The following is a 17,063-nucleotide window of genomic DNA, read 5'->3' as shown; positions in this document are numbered from 1 at the left end:
AGATACAACGGGTATTGAAAGATTTTTAACTACTTTAAAGTAAATGGGAGGAAATAGTTTAATGCCATCACAGAAAGCATGATCAAGACCTGGTGAAAGCACTTTAAATACTCTGTGCACACAACTTGTTACTGAGTTCAGGCAGTTTTTAAAAACAGAAGTAGCTGGGGTAGGCTGAGGTTTATTAATCAATTGCTATCACATGATCTAAGGATGGAATATTTGCTTAGGCAGAGTTCCAATTTGGGCTGAAGCAGTGGTAAAAGGACTAGAATTGTAAGCTCTAGCACAAGTTGAAAAGTAGACATTTTAGAAAATGCATTTGGACGTTTAGCACAGCTTTGATACATTATAACAACTAATATAATTGCCAGTTTGTGATTTTGCTCAAGAATTACTGAAAGTTCCACACTACAAAATAAGTACCTTAAAACATTGCTTCAACAGGATAGTCAAAGTTGTGGCTCTGGCTTTTCCCAATATAAAGCCTACAAAGAGGCTGGTTTTGTTTGTGGGAGATGGGGAATTATTTGAGGCTGGTCCTGCTTCTATATTCAGGCATTTGGTTACCGGCCAGCATCCTGTCCACACGTGATTGAACTCTGTATGAAAACTACATAAATAATGTACTAATATAGTTTAAAAAGTTAGTATGCATGAGGCAGCCATATTTAGCTGTTTTTCAGTAATAAAATATTTTTCAATCATGGCTCCTTCAGAAGAGCAGCTGGGGCCCAAGAATTCGGATTGACTACTAGCAAGTCTTGTCTTAATGTTGGTTGTTTTTTTTTTTTTTTTTTTTAAAGGCAATGTGTTTAAATGGCTAAGGATGGAAGTTTTACCATAAAAACAAATAATGACAACCAAGTTTTAGCAGGATTAATTGACAGTCTTCAAGGTGTTGATAAATGCATTGACACAACAAGTATATATTAGGGTTACACAGTAAAATTAGCTAATAAATGAAACTGTTGACACAGCAGATAGGTTCCACCAAGCTTTCCAAAAGGTGAAGAAAGCAATTACAATTTGTAGCTATTCTCAAAGAATGTAATTAGATTCTTTGTGTATTTGATTTGTTCCCTCCCCCCACCCCCCGCATTTGAAATTATGAAGCTGGCATGTACATCCTTAACAGTGCCTACATTTACATCTAAAATGCTTGCTCTATACTTTTTGTATTATGTACCAATACAAATTTCTTAAATTTATCATCATTTTGCTTAGCCCTGAGCTAAGAGCCCCAAGGCACCATCTTAAGTTTCCATCATGTCATATTATCCTGAATCAATCTCCAAGGGAACCTGCAGTTATACACATTTACATCTATTCTAAAAAACCTAACAGTAGTATCAGCTGGAAATTAATGAAGTAAGTTGAATTTTTGATAATTCCCTTCTGTTTTTAATTAGCTAAAAGGAAGTTATGCAACACCAGCATTTTCCCAAAAACACTCATGTGGCAAAACCACCATCATTCTTCCCAGTGGTGAGATTTATTTTTCAGTTGCCACCATGCTTCGGCCTAATGAGGCAGCCTGAAACCTTCAAGGATATCCCAAGTTTTCACCCGTCTGCATAGTGTCCTTCTGGCTTGTCCTGGAATGAACAAAGGGCTTTACGGGTCTGTTGCACTCTCAGTCCCATAGTTGGCTTTGAGAGGCATGGCTAATGTATCTATTTTCTTGGACAGGTAGGCTCAGCCAGGCAGGATCCAAGTGTGGAGGGGTTTAGTGTAGGGGAATCCAGGTGTTGGGTGAGAGGGTTGTGTGTGGGACAATCTGGGTGCAGGAGGCTCAGACGGGGGTCCAGGTGGGGGTGAGGGAAGAGAATCTGGATGCACGTGGACTTGTTGTGGGGTTTCAGGTGCAGAGGCAGTGGGTCTCTGTAGAGAGGTCCAGGTGAAGGTGGTTGAGGCTCAGCAGGGGTGTCGGGGGGGACGACGACTTGGCAGGCAGGTTCAGGGTGCTGAGGGAGTGGGGCTTGGTGGGGTGGGGGGGGTCTGGATGCAGTTGGTTGGGGCTCAGTGGGATTGGGTTCAGGCATGGGGGCCTCATCAGGGTGATCCAGGTGCATAGGGGATAGGGCTCATCAGGGTGGAAGTTTGAGTGTGGGGGGCTTAATGGGGGAGCCTGGGTGCAGGGGCTTGGTGGGGGGGGTCCAGATGCAGGGGGAGGGCCAAGTGCAGGGAGCATTCAGATGCACAGGCGTTGGACATACAGAGGGAGTAGCTCCCAGTATAGTGACCCTTCCCACCCATGCTGAGGATCAATGGAGGCAGGAATCGGGGGGAGGAGAGGGATGCGGAGCTGGGGGAGGTTTCTGGGGGTGGGTCTGACCTGGCCCTGGCCACTCCACTCAAGGGAAGTCTTCTGTGCCTCCTCTCCACCCCCAGCCGGAATTGGCTGCTGAGCCTGGCACAGGTTAGGAGCCACTGGCAGGGACGTCCCCAGCCCTGGGGTGTGGGGAGTGGGGTGTAAGGCTTGGCAGGGTTCAGGTTCTGGATGCAAGGCCCAGCGGTGGAGTCTTGGTATGGGGGCGGGGCCAGATGCACTGGGGTTGGGCGGACAAGGGTGGGTCTGACCCGGCATCGGTCGGGGCATCCCCAGCCCACCCCTTGCAGGGATTTACCTCTCCACCGGCTGCTCTGGGCACCCAAAACCAAGCACCTGCACTGCTGAGGAGAGGCATATGACCGCTCTCGCAGGTTCACTTTGCTTACCTGTCAGAAAATCATTTTTCTGCTGGGAGGCAAAGCAATCTGCAGGTGACATGAATTCTGCGTGAGCACAGTGGCACAGAATGCCCCCAGACTTAATGTCAGTACGACCTTGTCTGCATTATGCGCTTTTCAGGAAAAGTCTCCCCTGCTGGCAACGTAAGTGCAGCTCCTCTGGTGATAGCAATGATGGCATGACAAGGCACTAGTTGACGCTGGCATTTTAAGCACCCACTGTGAGTAGAGTTTGAAGAAAGAGTAGTTAAAGTATTAGGGACTATCTGCAACCTTGCTTGTTCTAGCATACCCACTGTCGCTACAATGGGTGGACCTGCACTTGTACGGGGAGACAGCAGCAAACCAGTAAAGTGCCAGAAACCACTATTCGTATTGCTAAAAGCAGCCAAGTCAGCAGGCTGTAAGTTAGCCATGCAGCAGCCTCTGCTTGACCAAGGCAGGAGGGGAGGGAGTTTTGGGTGCCACAGAAAGGGCAGCATGACCCAGTGTCCTTCCTGATAAGAACTCCGTTGAAGTTGCTGATTCTGCTCTTCTAAAAGGTATGTATGTGCCCCTCAGGAATGTCTATTAGGGCCTCAAGGCTGCACACTCTATTGATTAACCAGGTGTGGGTTTTTCCAATCAGAAGGAACCTCTTGCTTGACCATTGAAACCGCTTGCTTAACACGTTTTCTTTAAGGGATATGTCATTCTATTATTAATGTATAAATAAGGGGGGGGAAAAAAGAGTGAGGTAGTTGGACTCTTCTGGACTCTCCCTCTGGATACAGCTTGCCATCCCCACCGGCAGACGAAAGATTTGGCCACCAGAAACCTGCCACTCAAGAGCCACACTCAGCTTTGGTAATTATCAAGGGTTGGGGGTGTTTTACTAACCTGTTATGGACGTGTGTATAAGTGCTTGAGATTAAGTAAAGTTTAGTTTTAAGTGAAAGCACTCTTGTGTTATCCTGTTTGTGCCAGCCATCTATCGGTTGGATGGCCATGTCTTACCTGATTTATTCCCTGACACCACCTCACATAGAGTAAAAGTTACCAAGAGTTTTGGGTTGAAAGAACCACAGGTAACACACTAGCGTCCATAACAGCAGGATTTTTTACTGGGGAGGGGAGCAGAGAAAGAGGCTAACAGAGTCAAAAAGGGCCAACAGGAACTCCCCCCTCATCGTGAGAAACGTATGTGGTAATTTGTTAGTCACCTTTTCAGCTTCCAGTCTGAATAAATATGTTTCTAGAAAAGCAAAAATGGACATGGATAGTCCTCAGAGGTTCTAATCTATAAAATCACACAACTTCCACTATGCCAAAAGTCTGTCCTAGATCTGCAAGCTTTGGAACTGTACCAAGATGTGTCACATTGCAAAACTCAAATAATTCTTCTCTAAAGAGATACTTGTCCTGTCTCAACTCCCTCATTAGGCACTCAAAATGTACCACTTGTCAAGTGAGATTAATCTGCTGCAGGACTTACATGAATAAAGTGTCCCTCATCACTGATAAGAAATTTCAGCACAGTCCTTTGGTTAGCAAGATAACACTTGAAAATTTCCAACATTTGAGATATACATGCTATCGGATATTACATCAGATAACACCATAGCTCTGTGCAGGAAGTCTAATGAACAGTGATTGTTTATAAAGCTATGTTTACCCATGAAATGTTTAATAGCCTAAAAGATCTTTTTTTCTTTACTGATCCTTAAGTGTTCCACAGCAGAAACTGGTGTTCAATTGCCAGCAGACAAAGTACACATATAGGATGACTATGTGCTCCGATTGTTGTGTTGTGATTGCTATATGCCCTCAGTAGTTGTGGATGGCAAAATGTCTTACCAGCTGGTGGAAACCTGTGCTGACCTGCTGCGCTCATTCATTTACTGGTTGTATTCTGATCACAATTTAAACAAACACAATATCAATCACCAAAAATGCAAGTGATTTATAGCCCAACCTCTATTTCCAGTCTCAGCTCCTCCCACAGGAGCAGGGTTGCTAACCAGCACAAAGTGATGTGAAGAGAATGCACTAGATAAAATTTCAGCCATAGCAAAGAGCTCTTTTGGCTGCTTGTTTTGTTTTTGTTCCCTTTTTAAAAAGAACAAAAACAAAACAAACACGGAACTATTATACCGATCACAATAGCACACTGACTGAACAGAGCACTAGAAATTAGGGTTTTAGCTGTGTTGGGCTTATGACTACTAGCAGCCACTCTCTTCATTATTATCTTCTCCACAAAGATTCCTTCATATGCATTTTCCCTGTACGGATGACGGAGTTCCATTATGCTGATGGTTGCACATGTTTGAAAGAAGGAAACTGCAACATAAACTGAAGGTTGCCGTCTAACTTCACCTCCACTAATAGTGTCCAGATTCTGAAAGTCACTGCTGCAGGTACTGCAAAGTTTCTTATTTGTTTTCTAAGTCACGGAACAGACAGCGCAGAGATCGAGTTCAAGATGTCCCAGCAGAACTCCTGAGTAGGGTGCCCAACATTGTATTTAAAAAGATAAGAGACTGTTTTCTTAGCACCCCCACCCCACAATATTATTAAATATCAATAAAATAATAAATAATAAGCAGCAGGACTCACCTACATTTACCAGTGGCATTTCTTGCTGCTTTTTGCAGCACTTGGCAATTCACGATCTTTTACAGAGATGAAAAAATAAGGTCCGACCCTTGTAATAAGGGACTGATAGCAACCGTACTCCTGGGGCACATAAGTACCTTCTGCATAGTCAAGCATAAAAAATATATCCACCTCTAGGGTTCACATTTACAGTGCAACTTATTCACTCCATCAGCTATTTCTGCCACCACATGAATGAGTGTGACCTGAGTGACTAGTCTTACCCAGAATTCGACAGCCTGAAGGTTCCTAGCATCTACTGATACAGTTGTCCCTGTATGGACAGCAATGCTATCTTGCAAGGCAATAAAGCATACAGTTCTTGGAGTTATAGTTTCACACTGAGTCCCTTAAGGATGACAACAAATCTGGCTGTAAGCAAGTTGAGCCTAAGCTTCATGGCTCTGCCTCTCAATCTCTCCTAGAGTTTCAGCTCCCATTATATCTGAAGCATAAAGACTATTCAGGTCTGAACTCAGAACTTACTAAAATATCTGCAGATTCATTCCTCCACTAAGCTATAGAAAAACCAGGTGTATGAACAAGACGTTTAAGAACTTTTCTCCTTAATATTTATACATCTTTAAATCAAAGGCACAAGTCTAATTTACGACAGGTAGTAGACCGTGTTAGTTTAGCAGCCTTTATTTTCTGAAAACTTAAAATAAATGAGGACTAAGACAAATTTAACTCACAAGTTAGAGTACTGATCCTAGTTTTCATTTGTGAATAAAAGATAAGAAACTTATTAGCACATGCAACAGTACGGTATGGTGCTGAATGGGCTTAGAACCAAACTAGGAAGTGATTTGCAGGTCAGGATAGAGGTACGTTTGTAAAGTTTAAACAGCACTTGTCCAAAAACAGGCCTCAAACGTACTTTTGAGAACATAAAAGATTATTTCCTTACTTCTCTTAACTTGAGAAAAAGGATGGGACCTCTGTTGGGAGGTGCCAGGTTGAGAGCCTTGAAGATTCATGTCTGCTTTTGGGTCAAAAGACAAGTGCAAGTTCTCTGCAACAGCTTATCAAACTGGCTCAAAGCTGACTGTTTTGGAGGGCTAAAAGTAGTTCAGAATCAATATTCATTTAGGCTCAGTCCCTTTTCAGAATCTACCTAATGGAGTGCCAGCTGTGATGGTGTTTGTGATGTTGGCCCTCTAAACAGTCATCAGAAAATAACTAATCTTGGCCACTACTGTCTTGGTCTAAGTTTGAGCCAGTGATGTTAAGGTAAATAGCCCTGTACCCACTTATCAATGGCTAGTCATTCAGTTTCCTTTCAGTGCTAAATGATTGGGAAGTGATAAATGTACACAAATCAGATGTCAAGAATTATAACATTCATAAACCAGTTGGAGAACACTTCAATCTCTCTGGTCACGCAATTACAGACATGAAAGTCGCTATTTTACAACAAAAAAACTTCAAATCCAGACTCCAGCGAGAAACTGTGGAATTGGAATTCATTTGCAAAATTTGATACAATTAACTTAGGCTTGAATAGAGACTGGGAGTGGCTAAGTCATTATGCAAGGTAACCTATTTCCCCTTTTTTTTTCCTACCCCCCCTGCCCCCCCCTCCTCAGACGTTCTTGTTAAACCCTGGATTTGTGCTGGAAATGGTCCACCTTGATTATCATACACACTGTAAGGAGAGTGGTCACTTTAGATAAGCTATTACCAGCAGGAGAGTGGGGTGGGAGGAGGTATTTTTTCATGCTGTGTGTGTATATAAAAAGATCTTCTGCACTTTCCACAGTATGCATCCGATGAAGTGAGCTGTAGCTCACGAAAGCTTATGCTCAAATAAATTGGTTAGTCTCTAAGGTGCCACAAGTACTCCTTTTCTTTTTGCAAATTGCACACTACATACCTGAAAGCCTTGATGGAGGTCTTAAAGGGGAGACAGAATGCCATTTGTTGCTTTTAAATAGGGTGTCAATCTTACTTCACCATCCTAAATTCCTTTTCTAGCTGTACTCCTGCTGTTTCACCAGATTGAGCATTTGGATATGGCTCTTGCCCAGGGTAGATATTTTCATGATGCAAGTGAAGGAGAAATATTAAGGTTGCTCATTTATTTTACTTTTTGCCTGTTTTTACAATCTCACATTTCCCACAAACTTGCAGCAGGGGAATAGGGAGGAAACATGTCTTGCACTAGCCCTCCCTCTTGTAGCGTTCGTATTCCAATTACCAATTCCATTTCCCATTACTTATTTCCCCCAATATCCATTTCTGGCAACCCTTAAGGAGTGTAAGCCCAGTATGGAAATACAGTAACTCCTCACTTAACGTCACCTTGGTTAACATTGTTTTGTTGTTGCCTCACTGATCAGTTAGAGAACATGCTCATTTAAAGTTGTGCAATGCTGCCTTATAACATTTGGCAACCGCCTGCTTTGCCCACTGCTTGCAGAAAGAGCAGCCCATTGAAGCTAGTGGTGGGGGCTAGGAACCAGGGTGGACCGGCAGCCCCGCCCCCCTCCATCAGCTCCCCTAAGTTCCCTGCGTGGCAGGGGACAGGACAGGACTCAGGAGGTAGGAAGCTTGCTGGCAGCAACTGTTGTCTCAACTTGCTGATGTACTTAAAAAGGCAGTGTCCTTAGAGTGGAGTCAACATACTTAAAAGGGGCAATGCATGCCGCCTCTCTCACACTCACACAGTCCCATCCCCCGCACCTGGCACTTTCAAAAGTGGAGGGAATGGTGTGCTCCAGTGGGATACCGAGGGATCATCACATTCAATTTCCGCAGGGAATGTTTGCAGCCACTGCCATGCACCTACTGTGTCTCCCCCTTCCATTCGTGCTGCCTTGTAGAGTGTGAGGCTATATTAACAACATGTTAAGTTAACCCTTGAGGGCTCAGCCAAGTGTTAGTTCAGCATTTAGCAGCAAGGCATTCCCTGAGAAATATCCAACCCTCTGACTCCACCACCTCAACCAAGCTTCACAGTTGTCATTGCTATGTACAGTATTAAATTGTTTGTTTAAAACTTATATACATACACGTCTTATCTGGTGAAAAAAATTTCCCTGGAACCTAACACACTCCCCTTTACATTATTTCTTATGGGGAAATTGGATTCGCTTAACATCATTTCACTTAAAGTAGCATTTTTCAGGAACATAACTACAACATTACGTGGGGACTTACTGTACCAGTATTGATGGCAACAAGCTTCTCCAGAGGCAAGGTCATCCTGGCCATCTGACTTTTCAGATGACAAACAGGTTTTGTGAAAAGTTTTACTAGTGAAAATAATGTTTCTACCACAGAAAGATAGATCCAGAAGAGCTACTGAAACTTGTGTCATCTAACAGACACACTAGATATCAAAATGACTAGTTATACCAGGGTGATAGGGTTCATAATTATTTATATATTTGAGATGTGGGGCAAAAGAATCTGAAGTATTTCAGACTGGTGGAGATGGTTACAAACAGTAGTTACCTCATATTTACATACAACCTTCTCTAATGGTAGCTGATTTTAGCATGCAGTTGAGAGACTGAGTCCAGGATCAATGGGACAAAAGCCTTAAGATATTCATTGTGAAGAAAAATACACAACCTCAGTCAGCGCTGCATTCAATACTGAGAGAATGACACAGTCTCAAATGCTAGGAAGTTTAAATAGGTAATCTGAGATATAAATGGATGGAGCAGTACTGAGGTTCCCACCAGCACCCCACATCTCCTTGAATCATGCTCTGCAATAGTTACTGCCTTATTCTTAGTTGTTGGTGGCTGAGATAACAGGAAGCCAGACAATAATCCGGTGGTCCCTTCTGGCTTTCAATTGTATGACTATCCTTTTTGAGCTATTATTTCTGCTGCTATCTGTGCTCACACACCTGTACATAGGAGTTACTGCTGCAGTCAGCTGCAAAGGGGGCCTTTAGGGGAGTAAGGAGGGAAAGCTGGTTTTCAAGGAACTACCCATCTGCTTTACTCAGTCTTGGGAGCATGTTTACAATGGGGAGTGAAGCAGTTCTGGTTTCTGTTCCTAGCTCCCAACCATTCTTCTATTCTGCCCTACCCAGCCCCCTTGTCCCAGACTAGTTTATCACCCCACAAGTTAACAACATGCAACAAGAGTATGAAAACAAATTATTTCAAAGCATTTGCAATTCTACATTTGTGGGCCCCACATACAGAAAAGAACAGAGCTTTACTGCAATAGACATTTTCATTTCCAAGTACTGAATAATCGCAGTTACAGACACTGTTCATTACACATTGTATGATTACACTATTGATGTTCATTAAGCAGATTAAGTGTTACTGTAGGATTTTCTCATAGTGACAGCCTCAAGCAGACCCAGATTTTAGAGTTTAAAGAACAGATGGTAAAGCCACAGAAAGAGCAGAACTAGCCTAAAATAAAGACAGAACTGTAATCCAAGGCAAGACAAAATATTGTAAGTCACTAAGGTATAAAAACCATGCACTCCACTTTTTGGAGGGTTATGGGGACTAAACACATTTTATTTTCTACAAGGAACACTAGAATATGTTTGAAATGTATTGGCTAAAATTACTCTGTGTATACTAAATACAGAATGAGGTACATAACTGCCACACAACCCTAAAGTCAAAGTGGAGGGGCAGATAAAGTAAGCCCAATCATACACGGCAAAACAAGAAAAGCTTCTCTTTGAAAGTTTTTCTCAGCACATCAGAACTATCTAGCAGAGAGACCAAATGTTCTTGAGGGTTTCCTTTAGCACAGCCAAACAGGCTCATCTTTTTATGAAGGGTGTGTACTTTGAAACAGCAGATCTCATTCTTCTAGGTGTTATTACACAGACTCTTTTTCCCAGGCTGCTTCTTTAAACTGTAGCTAGTGTTTGATAAAGATAACGAAGCATTAGCAACAACAGGAATGCACAGGAAAGGCACCAATATCATACCAAGAAGACGGAAAACCCACTTATGAAGCTACGGAAGTAATACCTAACAAAACCCAAGTTGCAGCAGGGGAAAGGAGTCTGAAGAAAAGTTGATTTCTGGTAGCCTTTTGCAAGCCCATGTGCCTGAATAAGTTACCGGGGACTGCAAAGTCTGCTGAAACTTGGCTGCACCATAACTTTGAGACCCCCTCAGGTCACTACACAAGAAACTAACTTCCAAGTCAAGATGACACAATAATAAAAGAATAAAGATCTTGCAGCAAACAACCACCTACAGATTCTTGAGTTACCTGGCTGCCTGGGTATTCCCCCCCTCCCCAAGGGAACTTCTGAGGGAGGTAGGACTATAAAAAGTACTTTGCGTTTACTTATGTGACACATTTACATAGCACTTTACAAACAAGCAATGAATCCTTAACATACTTTTCACCTCTTCCCTACCTGGAAATTGTAATGATGGGTTCTAGGTCACACGTCAAGCTAATGGCAGAGCTGCAATTAGAACTCAGTTCCACATTGCTGGGGCCCTAATTTCTAGCTACTCAACACTACTATCTAGTCCATTCTAACCACATATCACTGCCAAATCCAACCTTGGCACCTCTCCCTACATGATACAAACAAGACATTTTATTTTATCAAATGCCTGGTGTTTTCCAGGTAAAAACAGAGTGTCTTTAAATCTATGATATGGAGAAAAGTTTCCCTCAGTGGGAGTGGGGTCTGCAAAGAACATGGAGAGAGAAATACATTGAGAACACCTTAGACATGAAGCGGGGATGAAACTGTGGTGACTTTTTCCTTGTGGGCCACAGTATAAAGTAGAGTGAAAGCACTAAGCTCACTCAACCGCTCCGCAGACATAATTATCATCATGAAGGCCGTTTTGATTGATAGATGTTCAAGGGAGACTCGTAAAGAAGGCCCCTTTATCAATTTTAATCTCCTTCCTTAGAGGTTTTTAAGGTCAGGCTTGACAAAGCCCTGGCTGGGATTATTTAACTGGGAATTGGTCCTGCTTTGAGCAGGGGGTTGGACTAGATGACCTTCTGGGGTCCCTTCCAACCCTGATATTCTATGATTCTATGATTCTAATTTAGTTAGGAAAAGATTTAGGTCTTGAAAACAAGGACTCCCTAATGATGGGGAAGGAACACACACGGGTCACTCCCTTATATAAAGTAAGGAGATGTAATCATCTTTGTGTGAGATTGCTCATGCACTGTCAATAGACACTTCCATAGCTCAATGCCAGTGGTGCAATATCCCACACAGAGGGCCTCTGCACTCCTAACATTTATTCCCCATCACTTGATGGGACTCTTCTAGTGTGTCTGCACTGAACACAGTTCAATAAGTTAAACAGAATGAAATATTTGATATGGAAACATTTAACAGAAAAATAGTCTGATTAATTTTCTTCCATATCTGTATCATCATGATAATGGCATTAAACTCAGTAACAACATATTCCACTGAGTCACATTATTATGTTAGTGTGTCTCAGCCTCTAATCCCAACACCTTTGATGTGTCAACTTCCCCTTCCTTGTGTTTTTTCTCTTCTATTTTAGGTGGCACATTGTTCTATTCTTGAAATTCTCTACATTGGTTATAGCCAGCACCGAAATGCCATTCGATCACAGGTTCTGAAAGATTGCACTTCCATTTCCCAGCTCCCCACTGGGTGGGCTGCTGTGATCTGCCACATTTCTCTTCTCACTATTTAGTTCACACCCATGAAAAACACTATCACCAGCTTTGTACAGATATGTATGTGTGAAGTTCACCAAGTACATCTACCATATAACTGATGGAACAATGAACAGAAAACTTGGTTAGAGGCACAGGGGAAACATCTGCCATGACAATGGATGCTAGACACTTACATTAATTTGAAGGACTGTAAAGTGCCCCTTTAATTTATTTTTTCTTATGACAGGAAAAAATTTTTACATCAGCGTCATATTCACGAAATCAGACACATGGGGAAAGGAGAGTTTGGTGTTCTTTGGGCAATCTAATTTTGTTTTCATAATTTATGGCAGAGGCACTTAGACCTTTGGATAGGCACTCTTTTTGTATAAACTAATAAAAACTTGAAGTGTAAAGTGAATTAAAGACTGCATTAAAAATCATAGATGAAGTTTTGCATGATTGGGTAAACCATACTTTTTTCCTGCTCCACTTCTATAGAGGAAATGTTTGATTAGGCTTGATCAATTTGAATATAACATAATTGTAGTGATGGAACACATTCAGGTATGAAATAATTCTAAACTTTATTTTCTGGAAGTTACCATTTTGGGTACAAGTTCTCATGTTTGCTCACAGCCCAAATGTACATTTCCATTAAAACCTCAACCAAAGCCTTGCATAAACATACAATAAATTAATTTACAGTTCACACAGCCAACTTAGCTTGTTTATATATTGTAAAAGACAGGCCACAACACATCAGCAAAGAGGCAGAATGAGTTGCCATGGGAAACTGAATGCATTAAGAGATTTTATAGTTAGTTATATGCATAGGAGCTCATTACAGTAAGAAACACTACACTGATTAGAGACTAAATTCAAAGACTTTTGTACCAGATGAGCTTATTGGTTGTAGTTTAGTTTTGCTGGTTTCATACTGACAGGACAAATGCCATATCGCAACACTTCTGCAAAGGACAGTTACCTCTTTGTATTGTAGGACAGTTACCTCTTTGTATTGTAGGCTGTATCTTGTGGAGTTTCTTCAAGCAAGGTTACATATCCCAGCGCACATGTGAGGATAAACAGGACTGTTAAGGTGTGAGCTCTCCTGCAGTTCAGAAAAAAGTCAATTAACACTAGATCAGAATGCGGGGGGGGGGGGGAAGAGGGGGAGGAAGAATCATTACAAAAGACCAGCATATTGGGATATTTTGTTGAAAGCTAGACAGGTGCTGGTAACGCTTAAGGTGCTTTACATTTTCAGTGCATGTTAGAGATTGTATTTCTGTGCACTACGCAGCACAGAACATTGTCGGCACTAAACTTACATCCATGTGTCACAAGCTTATAATTTAAAAAGTTCTCAAGCCTGGTACTTTTATGTTTTCCCTTATAATTCTTCTCCACTGGAGGATTTGTAGAAACACTTGCATAGTGAAGGGCATCAACCTGAAAAATCACCTTGATTTAAGATTACACTTAAGAAAACGCTTAAGATTACAAAAACTGAAATTCTTTCCTGATTTCTCAGTAGGTTTACTTTGTATATTTGAAAGCACTTTGTGTATTGTCATTTTCACTAATTCCCAGTACACAGTTTGTTAGCAACAGAAAAACTGACTAACTGAAGGGACTTATAAACAGAAGATTAAAAACCATCGAAATTCCTTTGAAACATCAGAACATACTATTTAGAGGTTGTTTTAGGAGATTGTTTTATAGATTAATTAGGGCTCATCTGTTGCTTCCTCATTTTTACTGAGCAGCAATTTTGAGTTTTTCCCCGTCACTAAACCAAGCTGTATAGAACTGTGTCCACAAACAATTTCAATCTGGAAATAACGGAGAGTGAATTCTACATTTCTGCAATGTAAAATCTGAACAGTGAGTTCATATTTCACATTTAAAGAGCCCTTTACTTCTTGGTACTCAGAGCCCATTTGCTTAACATGAAATCCATTGCCACCACAAACTCAACACCACAAGGTCATGCATGTACTTACTGATAACCACAAGATCATATATGGATATTTTGGCATTAAATTTGCCACTAAAATGCCATATTCAATACTTTAGCTATAGGTATAATTGATATGGCATAGTAGGAGTGACCAGAAGGAAGTCATCGTTTACATCACACCTAGTTTTTTAGTAGTATTGTCTACAGAGAGAAAATGTTTATGTCTACTGATCTTAAACCTCAGAAATGAAACCTCAGCACCACCACAGTATAGTCTGAAGTTGACCACTTTTCATTATGAAATCCATATTTTCATTTACTGTCATTACTTTGAGCTTCTCACTCTGGCCTCAGCCATAAAGTGAATTTTTTGGAAAGTTTAATGGAAGTCCAATCATCTGAGACCAAACCATACCATGAAAGTGTTTAACTTTTCAGAAGTCTCTATAGCACTAGTTTGCTACCAGATCTTTAAAAGCAACTTGGGTATAAAACTTCAAAAACAGTACAGAATTATCCTTAATGAAGGCTAGCAGTTTTAACAAGTTTGGTTGTGGCTCAAGTTGTACTGGTCATACATTTCCATACTGTGCATTCATTTCCCTAACATGCAACTAATGCAACTCAGAGAGCTACAACCAATTCTATAAAAATTTCTTCACCAGCTTGAAAAACTAAAGCAACAAATTAAATTGCCTTCTGAAGTATAAGGTAAGTTCTACTCAGAACAACATTTTTCCCAACAATAACTCAAGGTTTCAAAACATAATCAGCACTCAAACAGGTCTATTAATCCCCATAGAAAACATGTAATAATACCTCATAGGCAAGTGCAATCCTCTTCTGCCACTTAAGAAATGTTCAAGATTTAAAACTGTCCTTCCACATAATCCAAACAAAGCACACAGATGAACTCCACAAACACATAGCAGTTGTTTAAGAACTAAATTCTTTATGATTTTTGAATATATCAAATCTTATTCACAGGCTTTAGGAAAGAAAACTTCCTGCTAAACAGATGTATCTACATTTTGACCAGAGCCTCTCTCAGAATGCAAGGGGGGGGGGAAAGAGGGGGAACCACAGATGATTCAGACATCACATACTTAACATTCATTGGCCAGTCATATGACTCAACACCTATTTCACATAGCACTATACTAGTTTAAAAACTAGTTACAATCCCTTCCTAAAGGATATTATGCAACAGGATGCTGCGTGAGTTGATCTAATTTACTTATCCTGAACATGGTCTCTTAATAACAGCTAGTCACTGAAACAAGAATGCTGCATCGCTGGAAGAAGCTCCATTCTTTCCCTGAAGTTTTTAATGCTGCATATTAGTTTTCATTTATAAATATTTCATTCTTTGTTTTATTTCTTAAATGTTCCTTTTATAAAGTAATCCAAGAGGAGGTTACAATGCAGTCATGACTGCTGTCCTCATCAACTACATCTACTTTAAGACATGTACCTCACAAAAACAATTTCTTCTCAAAAACATTTTTAGTCTCTCAGAGCTTGCTAAATAAGATGTATTCAGCCTAGAAGCATACCCTCATTTGAACAGATGTAGTAAGTAATCTACAAGAACACACTGATGCTCTAATTTCACTCACCCCTTTATGGAAAGATCATCAAGGTGAAAATTCAATGTTCCTGAATGTTTCATGTGCTCTGGGAACTGTCCCCATAGCTCTGTTTATCTAGGTATCACAGCAATACCTTGAAATTTAAGATACCAGGGTTTCTTGTTTAATATGCACAACAAGAACCTTTACGTTCTCGTCACTTCCCTTTTAGCTTTTTATGACTTTTCATTCTCAAATTGAAATTATAACCTAATGTCTTTGGTACCAAACTTTCAAATAAAATTAGATTCACATAAATACATCAGTGTGACAGAAGTTCATAAACTGGAAATACACAATCAATGGTTTGGGTTTTTCTAGAAAAAGGGGGCTGGGAAATTCACAAATCTGTCCACTGTGGGCGTTCGTGTTGACAAAGTGCCAGCAGGTGTGTGGGTCAAGCACTTAGGAGATATAATACTGAGCATAGCAATACCTAACTTTTAGGTGGCTAGAAAAAAATAAATCACAGGCTTTGTGAATCAAAGTGTTGTTTCTGAGTTAGGCACCTAGGCTGCCTATGCAATGAATGGGCAGAGACAGATCCCTGAGACGCCAATTCACAAAAGCCAGCATATTAGGCAGGTAGCCAGAGAGAATGACTTTGTAGCCTGGTTTTTAGGGCATCCATCTAGGAGGCAGGAGACCCAGGGTCCAGTCCCTCTGTGATGCTGACAGATCAGGTGCCAGTTCTTGCCAAGGTTTTAGGCCTCAGCTGACCACTGACAAATTCATTGCTGAAAACCAGTCTTTCACCTGTCTGTTAGTATGGTTAAGATGGGTACTGGACTTATAACAATTTGTTTAGTCTTTATGAAATGTTTGTAAGTTGCTGCATGCATTATCTCACTTAAAATTTCTTTATCACCTGCTTTAAGGTAAATATTTACGTTTTTGCTTTGTAACTTGTAAAAAATGTTTGCTCTGAAACTGTAAACCCAGTGAGGAGGGATCGTCTTCTGCCCAGCAAGAAGGTCTATCAAAACTAAATGGGCCATTGCTGGACATCACAATACGAAGACTGTTAATTGTCCCCTTTATGCCCAGATGAGACTATCTACAAAAGGGCTCATCCCATCAGTTGGAAGATGGAAACAAAAATACTGTAGCTGGCATATGTTTTCATCTTTTTGCTTTTTAGACTCTCACAAGGCCTGCATTACAAAACAGAAGCAGAGATCCCCAGTGTCAACCTTGCCTAGCCCTAAAAGACATTCAGAGCTGATAGATACCTGCAACTGTAACCTGAATATTATTGCGATTTTTGGTGTAAAAGTGTCCATTTATCATTAAGTCCATCTTGCCTGGGTGGCAAGATAGACCGGAATGCCCAAGTGAACTGTCTGAGACTCCACGGTAAGACTAGTTACAGTGCTTTAGGAATTCACACTTGCTACTGGTTTGGAGAAATCTAATTCTAGAGCATAAAACCAGTTTGGGGTCCCTGCCCTGCTCAACAGTCTGCCCTGACTCTGGCACTC

The 17,063-nt window shown here is 41.1% G+C and overlaps 1 protein-coding gene across 3 annotated transcripts in view; it reads right to left on the bottom strand.

Annotated features, from left to right (window-relative positions):
• PTDSS2 (phosphatidylserine synthase 2) overlaps window positions 1–17,063 on the bottom strand; it is a 67,431-nt gene that overhangs the window by 37,698 nt on the left and 12,670 nt on the right. For 2 of the 3 annotated variants that reach the window (XR_014712026.1, XM_084630858.1), the window contains exon 2: window positions 12,998–13,099. Coding sequence is in view for 2 of the 3 variants with exons in the window: in XM_084630858.1 (XP_084486984.1) it covers window positions 12,998–13,099 (102 nt within the window). In the remaining variant the exon portion in view is untranslated. Of the gene's footprint in view, window positions 1–12,997; window positions 13,100–14,770; window positions 14,791–17,063 lie in introns of those variants that run through there. The other variant, XM_084630859.1, reaches the window with a different exon arrangement.

Source organism: Lepidochelys olivacea (genome assembly GCF_965140295.1).
Source record: "Lepidochelys olivacea isolate rLepOli2 genome assembly, chromosome: 6".
In the NCBI taxonomy this organism is placed as follows: Eukaryota; Metazoa; Chordata; order Testudines; family Cheloniidae; genus Lepidochelys; species Lepidochelys olivacea.
This window is presented reverse-complemented; position numbering and strand designations above follow the sequence as displayed.